The sequence below is a fragment of the Schistocerca piceifrons genome, chromosome 2 (genome assembly GCF_021461385.2).
Source record: "Schistocerca piceifrons isolate TAMUIC-IGC-003096 chromosome 2, iqSchPice1.1, whole genome shotgun sequence".
Lineage (NCBI taxonomy): Eukaryota > Metazoa > Arthropoda > Insecta > Orthoptera > Acrididae > Schistocerca > Schistocerca piceifrons.
Window position 1 is genome coordinate 661,064,987 of NC_060139.1, and position 15,879 is coordinate 661,080,865.

General features: G+C 39.2%; 1 protein-coding gene across 1 annotated transcript in view; it reads left to right on the forward strand.

The window, feature by feature from the left end:
- The window catches only part of LOC124775716 (glutamate receptor ionotropic, kainate 2-like), a 282,789-nt gene that overhangs the window by 53,516 nt on the left and 213,394 nt on the right, over positions 1-15,879 (forward strand). The window contains exon 2 of the mRNA XM_047250541.1: positions 1,949-2,128. Within this exon, the coding sequence (XP_047106497.1) occupies positions 1,949-2,128 (180 nt within the window). The remainder of the gene's footprint in view (positions 1-1,948; positions 2,129-15,879) is intronic.

Here is a 15,879-nt window from a genome sequence, read left to right on the forward strand (position 1 = left end):
CAAAGTGCAATACAAATGGCTGGGGGCCACAATTAATTTCCAAAATTTTAAAATATATTACCATAGACCTTTAAAGGCAGAAAGCCAACAAGAAATCTTAAAAAACATCAACAAGATAAAAATCCAATTAAGATAGCAATAAAATAATTTAAAGAAACAACATACACAAGGTACAAGACCCATGGCTGAAAGCCACAATCAAACTTCAAAAATGGTTCAAATGGCTCTGAGCACTATGGGACTTAACATCTATGGTCATCAGTCCCCTAGAACTTAGAAATACTTAAACCTAACTAACCTAAGGACATCACACAACACCCAGTCATCACGAGGCAGAGAAAACCCGTGACCCCGCCGGGAATCAAACTTCAAAATTTCAAAATTTATTACCATAATCTTTATATGCAGAAGACCGCATTGTTTAAGCATGAAAGATAAATTTAAAAATTAATTTTGCAAAATTTTAAGAAACAACAATAACCACAAGACTAAAATTTAAAATATCTGACAACAGATAATTAAACACCGGCGCCACTCAAAGGGCATCCAGGGAGGTCGGTTTGCCCTCGTTCACTTAGGTGAGACAGGTGGTGAGCCCAACTATACTTGATCTGTCGGAACCCAACCAGGAGGCAGCCACGGACCGACCGACACAGCTACTTGCTTCCCGTCCATCAGTACATGAGAACTCCAACCGGCATGTTATAAACTGTGATAAACCACAATGGAGCACGTATTAGCTGTCAAAACTACACACCATGTTGGACAGCGACAACAGGTGAGGAAAGGACGCTGCCTGACACTGCGTTAGTGGCCAGAGCAGGTAACCAGAACACTAACGGCCACAAGACAGAAAATTCCACAGGTGCACTCAAATCGTAGTCGATCAAAATAGTTAATTGCACCCCATGGCGGCTAAATCTCAGCAGTAGAACCATTCGGTGTTGCTCACCGGAAAACTTCCCAAACAGCAAACCACCGAAGCGAAACATCGCAACATGAATAAACGTGGCTTGGGTAGTTGAAACCACTACTCAACTTTGACGTCCTGAGTCGGCGAGCCACGAAGCTCGTAGCGATCGGACAGCTCCACACACGTTCCGACACTGCGCAGGGACCGCCAGAGGCCCCAGCCGACTGCACCGCGCGGAGAACTTACCTCGTCTGCAACAATCGACCGACTCCCCTCAGAATGCCGACAACATCTGAAATCGTCGTCAGTAGACATAACGTGAACTACACACACAACCTGACAAGCATTTGCACGAAGATCTGAACGATACACAAAAGTAACTAAGCATGCACGAAGACAAATCGGGAGTCAATGCATACACACACAGCCGACTCATGAACGACCGGCGAGCCAAAACGCGTCGTCCGTTCGGACGACCGACCCACCATCCAGCAAGACTATGGGCCGGCTCAAGTGATGTGTGGTGGCAATCGTCGGACGAGCCATGTCGATGCAGACCTCACTGCTGCTCCAACCCGACTGCACTAGTGCCGCATTGCAACTCCCCGACTGGCAGGTGCGGACTGCGCTCCAGACGCGTCTTCAACCGACTGTCAGCACGAACTCGCAACACAAACTCACTACGTGAACTCTCCTACGATAGACAACGACCGGGAAGTAATAGCAGACAAGCAAAGATACTACGAGAGGGGGAATATCGATAGGAGCTGCTAATGCCGCACACGGTCAGGCAAAGCAGCAACTCAGTGACAGTAGTAACTTAAATTAACATAGTGTGGTGGAAGTACGTTAAAAACAAGGTGTAAAATACATAATGGCGGGAAGACCAGCCACGCACGGCTCTGATTCGATTGTACGCATTGAAGACGATTTAAAATGAGAAAAGGGAAAAAATGCTAAAACTTCTTCCTTTGATGTTCATCTCCATGTCTAAGTGGGAGCTCGAGTGTAGTGAGAGATCTATTGCTCTTACAGCTGCCGTGTTTGACGAGGCGGACCCGCCGCATCTGCGGTCGGCGTACCTCGCGGCCGTGGAGGCCGTGAACCTGCAGACGGCCGGCTACCGGGTTCGCGCCAGCGGCTTCTCCAGGCCCGTCCTGGCGCCGCTCAACGTCACCGTGCCACGACACGACGGCTTCAGGACCGCCAGGATCGGTAAGCTGTCCAGCCGCTTTCACGTTTACTCTACAGGCTGTTCCAGGACAGTGAACAGTACTCAAGGATTTGACAGTAATGATCATTCGAAGCAAAATAATCTAGTAAACATGCAATGCACCTTGCAATGCATACCGTAAAATCTGTGATCGGTGCTGTGAAACAACCCTCTTCTACTGCAAGCTCTTTGCTTTCCATATTTTGGCAGGAGGTAGTGTGGACCGAGAAATCCGCCTGGCGGCTTAACGACGGAGCCCGCTGTGCCGGCCAGCCTCGATGTGGTTTTTAGCCGGTTTTCCACATCCCCCTAGGTGAATACCGTGCTGGTCCCCACGTCCCGCCTCAGTTCCACGCCTCGGAGACATCTGAACACATTCGCACTATTCCATGGGTTACACTAGACGCAGACAGTTGGGGTACACTAGTTCCGTACCGGGGGGTACGGGGTGGGGGCAGGAAGGGCATCAGGCCCCCCCTTAAATTAACCTTGCCAAATCCGAATAACCATGCCGACCATGCGCCATTGCGGGAAAAAGGCACAAGCAAAAGAAAGAAAGAAAGAAATAAAGTATGGACTGAAACAAGAAAAAAAGTCTAGTAAACACGGGCACTAAAACACATACCTTAAGATCTATGAGCACTTGTTCGGTAGAACAGACTTGTTCCACATTGAAGAAGATGAACACTTGCTCATACCTCCTAAGCTAAGCATTTTAGAATGCATGTTTACGACACATGTTTGCTTCGAATATTCTTTCCTGTCTTATCCTTGACTGCTGAGTGTTCCTTCTGGGACACTCTGTATTTAGATTAGCTTAGATTTATTTTTCGTTCTAATTGATTCGTAGTAAGGAGATGTTCCAGGATGTAGAACATATCAGACAACAAGAATACACGATAAATATTTACGAAGAAAAACTGATGTGCTACTCTACCTTTCACATATCTCAAGTTAAGCAGTTCTCGTGGGTATGGAATAGGTCAAAAAGTCTTAAAGATATTTTTATGAAGGATAAGAAAACTTCTCACAAAACATGTAAATGTTCACCAACGGCTAAGCTACAGGGAGTCAGCTAGCGAAGAGCCAACAACAGAGAAACACTGCGGAGTGACAAATCGGGCAATCATGTCGTGCCTGCTATGCAGCACTGGCTGAACTCTCTCTTTTTCTGTCTCTCTCTCTCTCTCTCTCTCTCTCTCTCTCTATAGCTGGGCTGTTTACTGAGGATGGCGAGCTAGCGTGAGCTACGTGTCACTTTCAGTAAGGCTGAGGATGTCACGGTTTCGAACTAGCTGGATTGGCAGCGGATTGAAGAGGACACAGCCACAAGCAGAGGCCGACGTGAACTTCCTTGCGAGTGAACGGCTCTGTGGATTCCAAATCACGGTAAAGGCCATTTAAGATGCTTTCCTTTTTGCCGTGGTGAGGCTCAGGTTTGTGTTGAAGGTTTGTTCAGCAGAAATTTTGGTTTGGTGACAACATGGGAGTTTCTTAACTGTGGTTCCGAACCGCGTTATTCGTTAATCCATGCAGTAGTAGGTTGCGTCCTAGTATAGAATATTGTGTTCACACCCCAAGTTGACTACCCGCTTATCTAATAGACTTTGATACGATGTGAGCCGGCCGCTGTGGCCGAGCGGTTCTATGTGCTTCAGTCCGGAACCGCGATGCTGCTACGGTCGCAGGTTCGAATCCTGCCTCGGGCATGGATGTGTGTGATGTCTTTAGGTTAGTTAGGTTTAAGTAGTTCTAAGTGTAGGGGACAGATGACCTCAGATGTTAAGTCCCATAGTGCTTAGAGCCATTTGGACCCCGTTGTAATTGTCGTCAATGTAACATCAAAACTTTTATTTAACTGGTTGTGTATGTTGATACTGTAGTGTTATATTTAGTCTAGTGCATAATTTTATTAAAGGTGGTAATATATAATAGTGTGTCGTAGTATTTAGAGCGCAGTTGGCACTGCATATGATTTCAGTGGAAATTTTGTCCTTTTATTCTTGTTGTTTCAGAAAACAAATTGCCTTTATGTCAGGAGAATTGTTGTGTCTGTATATAGTTAACCTGTGGGCATTCACGGCGAGATAAGGATCTTATTGCATCTGGTGGCATGTTGCACATCCGGCGACAGGGTTACCTACTTGGACTTCTTGCTTGCCCAGGGATCCACCAGGAATTGATCGAGTTTCCCTGGGGAATCACCAGCCCTTTCCCTCCTTCCCCTCCCCTCCCCTCTGGACCATTGGGACTGATGCACCCCCTCCACACCTCCATGTTTTATAGCTGGGATACTTGTGTAGGAGGAGTTGCTCTGCAGCTGGACGTCATCGGGAGACGATCAGGTTGTGTCTTTTTGCTAATAACAAATTACGTTAAGTCATATCACTTGAGTTGTGTTTGTTAATACTAATATTACGTGACACCAGCAGAGACCAAAACCACACAGATATGTAAGTACTCTCGTTTTTACACATTTCCCATACTTTTCGTATTTTCCCCAGTTTGACCTATTTTCCACAGTTTTGCACACTACGCTCAGCTACGCGAATTGTGTGTCAACATCACATCGTGTCGTGTCACGACGTTGCGTCAAAGCATCGCGTCGCGTTGATGTCATGATGTTGTCAGCTATGTTCCCGATTTACGTATCGCTCCTATGCCACCACTGCTTTAGTAATATGTAACATCGTAGTGTTAGAAACGGACACGTTGGTAGAAACAAAGACGTCATAGAGAATTGTATAAGCAAAAGATATTGTATAAGAAATACCACACCACCTGTAACCTACCCACAGAAATTTAAAATGACAGAAATATAAAATGAATGGGAGCCAAGTGTAATCTCCCCACAAATAAATTCAATGACAATGACAATTAGACAAAAATTAGCAATCTGACCCAAGTACAAGTTCCTCACAAAAAAATGAAAGTCACTTCAGTGATAAGAAAATCTCAGTGATAATGAAAATTCAATTAAACCGAAATATCGGTCTTTGGCCCTGTGCAAAAAAATCAGAATTAATTTCTTACCTCAGTATAACTGCATGTCAAATTTCTGCTCTTATTGTTGGCCACGGCTTGGAGGAAATGCATTGCAAATAATATTATTTTTTTTTTTGAAATTTAACTGAAACTTTTCTTTAAAGGAAATGGAAGGAGATCGTTGGTTCAATTAAAAGGTTCTTTTGTAAAAATTGCTTTGAAATCAAAATTATTATTGGGGCGATTATTGCACAAATTAGTTACAGTTGATTTACATTATTAGCTGAGCATTGCTGATTCATTACCTTGTTTAAAAAATAATATACCTCGTCCTGAATCTTGACCAGAATGCCATGTCGACGCCCGCCGACTCCTCACACACAACTGCACTGGGCTGCTACTACCGACGTACTCCACTGCTCACAGACTGCCCACTGACTGACTGCTCGCAACTGTACTGCACGACGACTACTAACAGACTGAACTGCACGACGACTATTGACAGACTGAACTGCACGACGACTATTGACAGACTACTGCTCGCAACACTCGCGCGGTCAAGCGCAGACTAACCACGATAAATGGCTCTCTGGTCAAAGATTTTATCATGCCTCACCATCGCTGCTACGTTACATACGTGTTTCATAACCCTCCACTGGGGGGGGCAAAAATTTGGCAGCGATGGTGAGTCATTTGGACTTGCCATCGCAAGAATTTTTTTCTTTAATTAATGAACTTTTACAATTTACAGAATATTTAGACACATGAATTAAATGTTGTGCACATGCACCAAGTACAAAACATTTCAGACAAAGACAAGATATGAGTACAAAACATATTAGCAAAACAGAAAACTGTATATACAAATTATTTGACAGATAACAAAGTGCACACGCACTGAAAAAATTCTGTAGCATTTTCAGAACAAATGAACAGAATGGCAGAAAATCATGTTGACAAGTGACATGAGTGTACTCGCACTGGAGTTGAGAACATATCAGCAAATGACGAAATGTATATACAATGAGTAACTAATGACATAAGTGCATACGCACTGAAGTAATGAACATATCAGGAAATCATAAAAGGTATACAGGATGAGTACAAATCATATTGAAAAATGAGAAAAGTGCACAGGCACTGAAGTTCAGTAGAAAACATATTAACACATAACATAAGTGCACATGCACTGTAGTTCAGAACATATCATCAAAATAAAAATGTATATACAATATAAAAGACAAGAGTGCACATATACTGTACTTCAGAACAAATCGAAAAAATGTCTTTAGCATTTTCACAACAAATAAACATAATGGCAAAAAAAATCATTTCGACAAGTGACATAAGTGTACTCGCACTGGAGTTCAGCGAATCGAAAAAAAAATGTATAACCCATGAACATAAATGATGTTAGCAAAAAAATGATTTTCACTATTAGGATAGGAAAGGGAAGGATTGCATCATGGTTGTAGCACTTTAGATTGCACACAGCTGTTCTGAAAGTCCATATCTTTCCACAGAAGTACAACACCAAGTGACACAATTTGAAGTTCTTTTCCCATCAAAATTTATCAGCGTAGCCAAGACACTGAACTGTCGTAGTAATGTTCCATGTTCTCATTTTGGCAGTACACTAGGTACACCAAACAGTGGGACCATAATAACGTCTTCATCGCTCACGGTGGTGGACAGCATGTCGTGTCAACACCACGCTCTTACAAGGCACACCAACGTAGAATTAGTGCAAAAACCAAATATAGAGCTCCATAATCATGAGGATGGACAGGACAAATGGATATTGCAATAATTCAGGGTAGTGAGCTCATAAGGTGAAGGACATTAAGTCACATAATATTGAGAATTACAGTAGTAGTTTGCGGCATTCATAGCCCAGTTGTTGAACATTTCTGTACCAAGTATATAGTATTACAGAATAATGTTCATAAAATCAAATTATTAGCATCATGGGTAATCGTATTACAATAAACAGTGGCAGTCCTTGGCCAGTTACAAAGCATATTTAGTATGACAGAATAATGTTCATCAGAAGTCTTAATTGAAAAGGAGAGTCAATTATTGGCCTAGCATTAACATAATACATTGAGTGATACAAATTATTGGCACTCATTGGCCATTTACCAAAACATGACAGGTCAACATTGAAAACAAGAGCTAATTAATGGCATAATTAATAACATAATTCATTTAGTGACATTAATTATTGGCACTCAGTGGCCAGTTATAGAACATGAAAAATCATCATTGAAAACAGGAGCTAATTAATTGCATAATTAATAACATAATTCATTTAGTGACTTATTTATTGGCACTCAGTGACCAGTTATAGAACATGAAAAATCATCATTGAAAACAGGAGCTAATTAATCGCATAATTAATAACATAATTCATTTAGTGACTTAATTATTGGCACTCAGGGCCCAGTTATAGAACATGAAAAATCATCATTGAAAACAGGAGCTAATTAATGGCATAATTAAAAACATAATTCATTTAGTGACATTAATTATTGGCACTCAGGGCCCAGTTATAGAACATGAAAAATCATCATTGAAAACAGGAGCTAATTAATGGCATAATTAATAACATAATTCATTTAGTGACTTAATTATTGGCACTCAGTGGCCAGCAAGTATTCAATAGTATAAAACATTGTTCATCATTCAGTGTTATTCACATCATTAAGAAGTCATTATTAAAAATCAGTTAATTACATTCATAGCATTAATAATCATGGGCATTATAAGTAGTCTCATTACAATAAACAGTGGCAGTTATTTGCCTGTTACAAAGCATTATTTTATATATATATATATATATTATTATTATTCACGTTTGGGCCCTACTGGACCACGCGAAGTACAATCACGGGTCCTTCAGTTATTTTCTTTCAGACTTTCTCTCTGCCCAAATTGTTTTCATTCTCTCGGAATGAGCTCTTTTCCTTTCATCAGACCATGTGGTTCCAGTTTTCTTTGGTTTTTCAGCTTGACCAACTACCCAGTCATGAATTTTTTGCCTAAATAATTTTCTGTCTTGAATTTCATCTTGTTTTATATCTGCCTCTTTCATGTCCTCTTTTATAGCAGCAATCCATTTTATTATCTCGAATTTAGCTTTACTTCGATTTTTGTAGAATTCCACTACTTGTTTAGTTAGTCTGGTAGCATCCATTCTTTTAATATGCCCATAAAATTTTAATCTGCGTTTTTTCATATCCGAATATATGCTGGTGTATTGTTGAATTTCACTATTTTCTCTTAGCCTGTATGTTCCTTCTTCAGTATATTTTGGACCTAGAATTTTTCTGATTACTTTTCTTTCTCTTTTTTGGATTTCTTGAATGTCCTTTTTTCTGTTTAAAATTAGCGTTTCAGCCCCATAAAGGCACTCTGGTTTTATGACCGTGTTGTAATGTCTCAATTTAGAGTATCTCGAGAGACATTTTTTGTTGTAGATGTCTTTTGTAAGTCTAAAAGCTGGCTAAATATTTGAATTGCGAAACTCTTTTGATTTTTCCATAGTTTCCAAAAGTTTGGGTGCCAGTTTGTTGCTAGTCATATACTGTGTTTTTTCAAATGAGATTTGGAGACCTACTCTTTCTGCTGTTTCTTTAAGAATTTCTATTTGTTTCTGAGCAATTTGGATGTCCTGCGTTAGAATAACCAAGTCGTCTGCAAAGGCCAAACAGTCTATTCGAATATTTGTTCGTCCTAATTTCACTGGTTGGTCAATTTTGAACTCCAATTTTCGTTCGCGCCACTCTTGTATTACTTTTTCTAGAACGCAGTTAAATAGCAACGGAGAGAGTCCATCACCTTGCCTCACGCCTGTTTTTATTTCAAAGGGTTCTGAAATTTCTCCTCTGAACTTTACTTTTGATTTTGTACCAGTTAGCGTGTCTCTGATAATTGCCGTGGTTTTAGGATCCAGGCCTTGTTCTTTCACAATTTGGAAAAGAGATTCACGATCCACTGAGTCATAAGCCTTTCTAAAATCTACAAAGGTACAAACTAGTTTTTTATTGTAAATTTTTTGATGTCTGAGAATTAGTTTGAGGACTAAAATCTGTTCTGGGCAAGATCTATTTGGCCTGAAACCTGCTTGATATTCGCCAATTTTCCATTCAAGTTGTTGTTGTGCTCGGTTCAGAAGACATTGAGAGAGGATTTTGTATGTGATTGGAAGAAGAGAAATTCCTCTGTAATTATTAACATCAGTTTTGTCTCCCTTCTTATGAAGTGGGTGAAACAAGGCGGTTTTCCATTCATCAGGAATTTTTTCAGTTTGCCAAATGTTTTGCATGATTGAAGTAATTTCTTTAACGGTTTTTGGACCAGCTGCCTTTAAAAGTTCTGCAACAATTCCATCTTCACCAGATGCTTTGTTGTTTTTCAACCTATGAATTTCTTTAATGATTTCCTCTTCATTTGGTGCAAGTGAAACTGGATTGCATTGTTGGGGAATTTTTGGTGGAAATCTTTCTGTGGGCTCGGGGCAATTTAGAAGATTCTTAAAATATTTAGAAAGTTCTTTGCAATTTTCTTGGTTGTTAAGAGCCAACTGTCCATTTTCCTTCTTGAAGCAAAGATTCTGGGGTTGGTACCCCTTTATTTTGGTTTTAAAAGTTTTATAAAAATTTCTGGTATTGTATTTCTGAAAATCTTCTTCAATTTCTAAGAGTTGACTATTCTCATATTGTCTTTTTGTTTGTCTAATTAGTTTTGAAGTGTCTTTTCTAGTTGTCAGGAATGTATCATATGTGTCTTCTGTCTTGTTGCTATTCCATGCTTTAAATGTCTCTTGTCTGGCTTTGATTGCATGATCACAGTTTTCATTCCACCAAGCATGTCTCTTGTGTTTTCGTAAAGGAATTTGATCTTGAGCTGTTTTGATAATCTTGTGTTTGAGTTGTTCCCAATTTTGTGCACTTGTTTTGTCAAATTCGTCTGCTAATAATGATGGTTGGATTTTACTGGTGTCAAATTTGGGGATTAATGGTGTCCTTTTGTTGAAATTTTGGGGTTTTAGCTTTAGTTTCACACGGGTTAAGTAACGGTCTGAGTCAATATTGGCGCCTTTACGAACTTGAACATTTAAAATTTCTTTGTGACATGGATACGAGATTGCAATATGGTCAATTTAGAATTCACCTATGTCCTTGTTAGGTGATCGCCATGTCTTTTGTTTTGAAGGTTTTTTCTTAAAATGACTTGACATAATTTTGAGATTGAAATTTCTGCAAAATTCTACCAGCCTCTTTCCATTTTGATTGGTCCATTTATGTGCAGGGAATTCACCGACCGTTTTTCTAAATTTTCTCTCTTTCCCTAACTGTGCATTAAAATCACCCATTAAAATCTTTACATAATTTTGAGGAATTTTGGAGACTGTATTCTCTAACACTTCCCATGACTTATTTACTTTTTCTGGATTTGTTTTATTCTCCTGGTTGATAGGCATGTGTGCGTTAATTAAACAGTACATTTTATTTGCACATTTCATGGAAATTGTCATTAGTCTGTTGTTTACTGAATTTACTTCGATTACGGAGCCAAGAATGTCTTGCAAAATTGCGAATGCAACACCCAGATGTGGAGTGTTTTTAAGAATTCTTTTGTCTGTTTTACTTTTAAACAATCGGTAGTTTCCAAAATCCATGGTATTCTCATCAGGCAACCTTGTTTCTTGCAGGGCTAAAATTTTGATATTTTGTTCTTTTAGTGTGTCTCCTAATTTATAGAGTTTTCCTGGTGTCAAGAGAGAGTTAATATTGATAGTTCCAAAAAATGTTTCGACCTTGGGCATGAGTCGGTCAAAAGACTTCGATTTCCTCTGGTTTGGGATATAGCGTTTCAGCCTAGTCTCCCCAGAATCCGATAGACTAGTTGCGCCACTGATGGCGGAGGATTTGTTACCACCTGGGGTAATTTTGTAATTACTAAAACGCTCCATAATAGTACTTAGAATCAAAGGGTTGAGCTCAGAAAAGCTCAGTGGTTAAGACTGGAGTGGTTAGTTCCAGAATTTGTATTACGGCCGCACCTCTGGTGAACAGACGCCGACCACAGTGCCGCTTGTTACAAGTCAGACGCAAGGTGGATTTATTGTATTATGTACCTCTTCCGCTAGTTCCACCGTACCGAGATTCGTTCTCTCCGCCTTCACTACCGTTGAGGTCTTCGCTGTAACCCTAGCAAAGGGGCCCTGACAGAGTACTATCACTCGGGCCAGGTGAACTCTGGTTTTTTAAACGAGGTTGTTACTCCTCCCCCTCCTCCTTCCTCATCACTTGCATAATGAGGCCCCGGGCTTGGGACCGGTACAGCGGAGTTATACATATATATATATATTTTTTGTATCGTTAAGAAGTCATTACTGAAGTGACATACTATTCAGAGCTGATCAGCATTACTCAGAACTCTCTCAAATGCTATCACTATTTGGGACTGGTAATACATTTTTTTTGTTAGCAGTGCATTGCGTTGGGATCGATAATTAATTGCTGAGGCATAACAATATTTGCTTTTGACCTATTGCTGCAAATGAGGATAGGTAACGTCATTCGTCATGAGTCAGCTGTAGCAGGTTATGTAACAAGGCGGTATATGTGATCACATTTATAAATGATAGACACAAATGGGTAAAAAATAAAAATGCAAGTACTAGAACAGGTATAATAAGTAACAGGTTTAGTAAGTATCATGAAAAGCTTCTCCTGGAAAGAAATACAAAATGGATTATTGAGCTGAAAGAAGAAACGCATACTATGCAGAAAAGTAGTGAACTTCGAATTAACAGGTAATGAAATGTGTATAAAAATGTGTTCCATAGCTGTCCTTTCCAAAAGCTTCAGTCATCATACCATGCAATATAACACCTGCTGTCAAAGCAAACTGCAACAAATACTTAAACAACTACATAGCATAAATACATAACTTCAACATTATCCTCATCTGTAAAGAAAAAACTTCATTATCAATCACTTCATTATCCATATTATCATAACTTCATTATTATCATCACCTGTAAAGAAAAACTTCATTATTCATAGTAGCATATCTTTCATCATTATTCATCAGCATTCATTATCATCTGCAAAAAAAAAATCACTTCATTACTCATTATACAACTATTCCTTATCTCTAGCATATTTCATCACTAAAACTAAGACGTGTAGTTCTGTCTGACAGCCTGCATCAATCACCTTGTATTCTGAAAGAAAAAATTAGTTAAGACTGCTATTCTACGATGAGTATAGTATATTCTTGTTAATGCTTGTTAATCCTGATCCATTTACTCTTCCTCATAAAGTTATTGCATCTTCTTTCGTTTATTCCGTAGGTGAAATTCCCATTTCTGTTGAATTTATTTCTTACACGCATCATTTCTTTCTGAAATTGATGAACAAAGATTAATGTCTTGCATTTAAATCATATACCCACTAAATAATGACTGATTTATGGTGACATAATTAACCATACAGCATAACATGACAGAAAACGTAATATGTCAAAGACATTGACAGTGTTCAGATGCAAAAATGTACACAGAATAATACAATGCAGCAGCAAAAAAAAAACGTAAAACAGTCACGATCTTGAGATGTCATAGGACAACAAAAATGTCAAGTCAACTGGTGTGTGTTATATCTTAACTATTTCACAGTGCATATAAACAAAACTGGAATACAATCATACACACAAAAAAATGGAAAATGTGCACGGTCTGATGTGTAACGACAAGAAGAGCGACCTGCTAACCTTACCTTGCCGGGCACTTGCCAAGAAAAAAATACGATAATCATCAGTAATTAGTCATGTGAATATAATTGCATAAGTGGTCATAAAGATTAGTAAATGGCATCATAGCATGTTACATCATAAAGTGGTTTCATTCAATAAACGGTTTAAAATTTGACCAATGGTGGTTGCCTTTCGATTTTCTGGTTCTCAAAGTTTCGACGTGTACAACATTGGGGTGAGGGATGCTGCGAATCCGATATGAACCTGCGTATAGAAGTTCAAATTTACTGCACTTACCTTTTATTTTGCTGGATAAATAGTGTGTACGTACTAATATTTTCTGTCCAACGTGAAAGTCGCGGCGTCTACAAACCTGTTTTTGCTGTCTTCTCCGGCGCTCTGCGGCACGTTTGATGTTGTTCAGCGCAATGTCAATTATTTCGTGGTGTCTTAGTCGACGACATTTAGGAAAGTTTACTAATTCTTTAATTTTGTTTGGTGGTTCAACGTTTTTCAGTATAACAGACGGAGATAGCATAGTGGATTCATTTGGAATGGAATTAATTACATCTTGGAATGAGAGTATGTGTGTATCCCAATCAATATGTCTTTTGTGGCAGTATATTCGGCACAGCTTACCAATTTCTTTCATTAATCTTTCACAGGGGTTCGAAGAAGCATGGTACTTGGATATATAGATCGGAGAAATGTTTCTAGCTCGTAACATACGTGTCCATATGCCAGAACGAAATTGTGATCCATTGTCAGAAATTACTTTCATCACATGCCCTACATGAAATAGAAAATGTTTTACAAATGCTTTCGAAACAGTTTTAGCAGTAGCTTTGCGTAACGGAGTGAAAGTAACAAATTTTGAAGTGAGCTCCACAGCGACAAAGATGTAGCAAAAACCTCTGTTAGTTCTCGGAATAGGACCAAAAATGTCTACAGCGGCCATATGTCTTAATTTAACAGGTACAATGGGATATAAAGGAGGAATATGTGAAGTGGTGTCTGATTTAGCTTTCTGGCAAATTTTACAAGACGCTAAAACTCGTCGTATACGTTTTTCCATGTTGGTAAAATAACAGTTCTGTATCAGTATAAGAAAACATTTTCTTGCTCCGTAATGTGCGTAACTTAAATGAGTGTACCAGATTAATTTGTTAACCACTTCGTCAGGAATGCATAATAACCAATTGTTGCTGTCAGGATGAGAGCGGCGAAACAGAATGTCATTGCGTACAGTGTAATGGTTTCTAATCTTAACATTATTCCTATCCTGCCAAAGGTGTTTAATTTCTTTCCACACGTTGTCTTTATTTTGTTCTTGTGCTATGTCCTGTAATGACGATGAAATAAAGTTTTCAAATGCAACTTGCTGGATGTACATGACACTGAAATTTGCTTTGCAGAAGTTGGTTGCTACGTCTTGCTGATTGTTGCTGAGAGAACGCGATAGTGCGTCTGCTATAACATTTTGTGTGCCGGGAATGTGAACAATCGTAAAATTAAATTACTGTAAATACAGTTTCCATCTACTTAATCTGTCGTGAGTGAATTTAGCCGAAAGTAAAAATTGTATCGGTCTGTGGTCTGTGTAGACGGTGGTATGTCTGCCATAAAGAAAGTGCCGAAATCTCGTAAAAGCCCATACAACACATAATGTTTCCAATTCTGTAAAGGAATAATTTCGCTCAGCAGGTGACAGAATGCGACTTGCAAATGCGATGTTTTTAATTACTATTGAACCATCTTCTTCAATTTCCTGGAAAATATGTACGCCTAAAGCCGTGTTAGAATTGTCGGTGGCAATGGAAAAATTTCTAGTAAGATCTGGGTGCGATAAAAGTGGAGCATTCAACAAAGCATGTTTCAGGTTCACGAATTCAGAGTGTGCTTCCTTATCCCAAGACCAAATACTGATTTTACCTGTTAATTGGCATAACCTGGGTGTGTCTAAAGCGGAGTGATGAATAAATTTACGAAAAAAAATTAATTAAACCCAAAAAACTGCGTAATTGCTTCTTCGTCGTAGGAACAGTAATGTCACGTAAAGCTTGAAGTTTTTCCGGATCAGGCGCAATGCCTTCTGCTGAAATTACGTGTCCAAGAAATTTTATGGAAGTTTTGCCAAAGTGCGATTTACTGAGGTTAACTGTGAGTCCTTGTGCATGAAAAGTTTGCAACAGTTGTTCAAGAATCATATTGTGTTCAGACCAGTTAGCTTCTGCGATAAGAATATCGTCTACGTACGTCGTGATTCTGTCCTTAAGTTCTGTCGGAAGTATTGTGTTTAAACCGCGAATAAAAGCTGCAGAAGAAATAGTTAAGCCGAACGGTAATTTACAGAGTTGATAACAGTCGCCAAAACAGAGAAATGCTGTGTATTTTCTGCAATTCGGATGAAGTTGAATTTGCCAAAATCCCGATTTCAAATCTAGTGTAGAATAAATAGCAGTTCCATGAAATTTCTGTAGAAGTTCCTCTAGTGTCTGTGGTCGATCTGTTTCCTTAACAATAATGTCATTAATGTGACGTGAATCAAGTACGAGGCGAAGTGACCCATCTTTTTTCTTAACAATATGTAGCGGGTTTATGTACGGACTAAGTGCTGGTTCAATAATTCCTTGGTCAAGCATATCCTGCAATTCTTTTTTAACTTGTTCTCTGTGAATATATGGAATGGGATAATGCTTTGCTTTAAATGTGTCGTGCTATTTCACTTGAAATTCATACATAAAACCGGACATAGTACCAGGAATGTTGTCGAAAACTGGAGCTTGTTGTAAAAGAATTTTGTGTAACTGCGTGCGTTCGTCGTCTGTATTTGCACTGCTCTCTTTAACCTTATCAGAAATCATCTGCATTACGTCGTAGTCAGCTTCGTCTGGAGTGTTATAGTTGTGTACATACGTATCCGTGAACAATGTGGGATTACAGTCTATGTTACGTGACACGGAAATGACCTCTGTGCGATTAATTGTATGCTCTTCCGCAG